Consider the following 4,116-nt stretch of genomic DNA (forward strand, 5'->3'; position numbering starts at 1 on the left):
GGATTGTACTTTGTACCCCCTATTGTATACATAGCTGATGAAAAAGGCTAGAAGAAATAATAAATGTACAACAAATTTATTGTACAGAAATGATTGGAAATGGATGTATATAACCAGATTTTGAGTATCGTCGGATTCGCCTTCACCGTCGCCTCCCAAGTCAATCTCCCGGCATGTACTTTCTAGCTCTCGCATCTTAGCACAACAAAAGACCCTCGCTAGGCTGGGTGTAGAAGTGCGAGATTCCGTCCAAAGCCCCTCGCTGAAACAGTAGAACCACTAGAACAGTTCCTTGTCTTTAATACGACGGGTAAGAGAGCTGGTCGACGTGGTTAGGTCATGGTCGATATAACGCAGCGCTCGACCCGGTTGGTCACATACAATAGCAATAACGTACTCTCAATATCTGCAGGGTCGTTTGGTGATTTGATCATGGTTGACGATCGATTTGGAACTTCAATGCGACGGGAACCGGAGGCCGGAACATGCATGCATGCACGGTCGGCACGTGACGAATATACAAAGGCTAGAGCATACAAGTACTAGTAGTAGGACAAAATGCGCCTAATTCTTTTCCATTTTAAAACAGCACGTGGAAATTGTTTACGTCTTTACGAGCGCGTGCGTTGAAGAATCGCCGGGGCGGTCAAACCGCGCCAACATGTGGGGCCCGGTCGCATGCGGCCGGAAGCTGCTGCGAGTGGCTGGCTGAGTGCTGTCTACCACGCGTGGCTAGCAATGATCGGTGGCCTCCTGCCATGCATGCATCCATGCATGGCCCAGTCGGTCAGCGGTAGCATCAGCTTGAACCTTGAATGCTCCGATTGCGGCTGAGGCGGCGAATAGTAGCTTTCCTTTTGTTTTGTATGCAGGAAAAAAAAATGTTTTCTTGATCTAATTTGGCTGTAAACGACATACGTATATGCCATCGATCGATCCGGCACTTCGTTGTCTGCTGCGGCAGCAATAGCACGACCGATCGACCGCCTACCCACGGTCCCACCCCGGTAGCCCACAGTATGCAATGACATGTGGATGTGGTTTTAGTTGGTTATCCATTAGATTTTGGACCTGAAAATTGGACTATTTTTATTTTGAAAATTTCAATCTATTCGTCAAATAGTATGATAGTAAAATTGACAACAGAATTAACAGAAATTACATCCATGCTCGTAGACCACCTAGCGACGACTACAATCACTGAAACGAGCTGAAGGCGTGCCGCTGTCATGACCCCTCCCTCACAGGAGCCGGGCAAATCTTATTATAATAGACAGTTACAAAATCATTGTGTTAAGACACCAAATGACCAACACAACTATCGTGAATGAAGAGCAACATCTATCGAAAGGATCAAACCTATAAACAAACAAATGCAGACGAACGAAGACCGGATCCATCAAAGACAAACATTGACCGAATCCTACGAGACCCATCGAAGAACACCTCCACAAGCCCTCCCACAATGCTGGACGAATCGCTGGGATGAGGGCTAGGCGGAGAGAATCTTATTCCATTTTCACGGAGCCGATGCCACCTAGCTTACTGTGTAACTACCCCGTCCAGGTTTAAGTCCAAGACTCAGGTGCTCACATATTTCTGTATTTATTTCAATCTTATTAGGGTGGTCTGTATTGTGTTTAAGAAAAGTCAAAATATATAGCACACCAATCTATGCATGCAACTGGCTAAACTTCAACGGTGTTTCATGCCCACAGAAACGGAATCTTTCAAGAGCAAGGGGTTGAAGAACAGAAAGGACCAGGCAAAGGGGTCGATCGATAATAGAAGGATGAATCACAAAGTCAAAACGTGGAGCCACTCTCATCTCGTGGTCAGCTCCGGGGGCCAGCTCAACACCGACCGCCAGGTCAATCCAGCCCAACCCAACCCATTTTACTGTGTCATTCCACGCAATTAATCTCTAGCTAATCTCTTGTGAACACGCGTGGACTTCTTCGCATCCCCGACACCACTATAAAACGCGCACCCGCTTCCTCTCCCGTTTGTTCAACTCCACGGCAACTTGGTCTGCTTTTCTTAGCTTCTTCATTCGCTCTCCACCAGTTCCATTCCACGATCAATCTTTCGCGAGCTAGCTTCTTCTTCAATCGTACAGCAGGCTATGGCGATGGAGGGGCCGTCGGTGGAGGTGCCGCCGTACTTCCTTTGCCCGATCTCGCTGGAGATCATGCGGGACCCCGTCACGCTCGCCACCGGCATCACCTACGATCGCTGCAGCATCGAGCGCTGGCTCTCCGACGGCCACGCCACCTGCCCCATCACGCAGCAAAAGCTCGCGGAGGCCGACCGGGAGGCCACGCCCAACCACACGCTCCGCCGCCTCACCCAGGCCTGGTGCGCTCTGCACGCCGTCGAGCGCTTCCCCACCCCGCGCCCGCCCCTTGACGCCTGCCGCGTCGCCGAGATAGTCGAAGAGGGACGCGGCGCCGGCCGGCAGAAGGAGCTGGCCGCGCTCCGGGAGATCAAGGACATCGTCGCCGAGAGCGACCGCAACAGGCGCTGCGTCGAGGCCACGCCCGGGGCCGTCGAGTTCCTCGTCTCTGTCGTCAGGAACCATGCCACCACGTCCAAGTCGGCAGAAGATTTGTCAGAACTGTCGCTGGATTCCCCGACGTCCACGAGCTCGCCGGAGGAGGAAGCGCTCAGCGTCATCTGCTCGCTCAAGCCGTCCAAGAAAAGCCTTGTCCGTATCCTCGAGGAAAACCTAGACTTCTTGGACACACTGGTGTGCATGCTGCGGCGACCGAGCTACCGGTCCCGCTGTTACGGCATCCTCCTGCTGAAGGCGATGGTCTCGGTGATGGAGCCGGCGCGTATCATGGCGGTGAGAACCGAGGTGGTGCAGGAGGTGGTGCGCGTGGTGTCCGACAGGGTGTCCGCCAAGGCGGTGAAGGCCGCGCTGAACGTCTTGTGCCGGCTGTGCCCGTGGGGCCGGAACCGCGTCAAGGCCGCGGAGGCCGGCGCGATGACTGTGCTGGTGGAGCTGCTCCTCGACGACGGTGGGCGGCACCCGACCGAGCTGGCGGTGGTGGCTATCGACCACCTCTGCGGCTGTGCGGAGGGGCGGTCGGACCTGGTGGCGCACCCGGCGGGGCTGGCCATCATGGCCAAGAAGGCTATGCGGGTCTCACTGACCACAACCGAGAGCGCGGTGCGCGCTCTGCACGCCGTGGCAATGCATTCGCCGACACCAGCCGTGCTGCGGGAGATGCTGGCCGTCGGGGTGGTGGCGAAGCTGCTGTTGGTTCTACAAGTGGACGCCGGCGAGCGAGCCAGGGCCAAGGCCAAGGAGCTGCTCAAGATGCACGCTAGGGTTTGGAAGGACTCCCCATGCTTGCAAGTGCACCTCAAGGCATATTACCCTTGCTGATTTCATCACGCCGATCGTCGTTTATTAGGCTGGTCATAGGTAGGGTAACTTAGCTAGTAATATAGCGCATTTCAAGACAAATTTGCTTATGTACATGTAGTTAATGACAAGAGAGGTGTTTGAAGTAACATAACATGTTACTGTAACACAATGCAATCCAAAGCAAATTGAGTCTACAATCTAATAAATGCAATCATATATATGATATTACTTTTCGGATGTTACTTTGCACAATAAAGGTAGTAACATGGACTAGTGCTATATGCATGACACTAATCTAAGTTACTCCCAACTCTATGACTAGCCTAGGAGAAGCACATTGCTCTCTTTTAATTTATGTTGTAATTATCTACAAGAATTGTCATCAATGATTCACATTGCTTAATTGATTGTAAATAACATTTCATCAACAGGAGGAACACATTGCACCCCATGAGTGTTTGCATGTAGTTTAGAAACCGCATGTAATACTTGTTTATTGCAGACAATTATAAAATGAAACCGCCTCTGTGAGAAACACAACTGTTGTTGCTATTTGGAAAATGCCTCCAATGTTTGTTACACTGACCATGAGTTCAGTGTGAGAGTTTCCATTCGCCCCACTTGTGACTGTTTTGAGGGGAGGAAAAGGGGGGGGGGTTGCTGCTGATGGTCAATGAATTGGTATGGAGGGTTGTCGCTGAGCACCATTTTGAGAGGGATCACCAATTTGAAGTGGAGGG

General features: G+C 51.6%; 1 protein-coding gene across 1 annotated transcript; it reads left to right on the forward strand.

The window, feature by feature from the left end:
- The first annotated feature begins 2,027 nt into the window (after positions 1–2,027).
- Positions 2,028–3,560, forward strand: LOC119314629 (E3 ubiquitin-protein ligase PUB23-like). The gene has a single exon (XM_037589344.1). The coding sequence runs from the start codon at positions 2,126–2,128 to the stop codon at positions 3,392–3,394; it is 1,269 nt and encodes a 422-aa protein (XP_037445241.1). The 5' UTR covers positions 2,028–2,125; the 3' UTR covers positions 3,395–3,560.
- The last annotated feature ends 556 nt before the right edge of the window (positions 3,561–4,116 follow it).

Source organism: Triticum dicoccoides, chromosome 6A, assembly GCF_002162155.2.
Source record: "Triticum dicoccoides isolate Atlit2015 ecotype Zavitan chromosome 6A, WEW_v2.0, whole genome shotgun sequence".
Lineage (NCBI taxonomy): Eukaryota > Viridiplantae > Streptophyta > Magnoliopsida > Poales > Poaceae > Triticum > Triticum dicoccoides.

Coding starts and splice junctions, on each gene's coding strand:
- LOC119314629 (XM_037589344.1), top strand. CDS start 2,126: ATGGCGATGGAGGGGCCGTCGGTGGAGGTGCCGCCGTACTTCCTTTGC.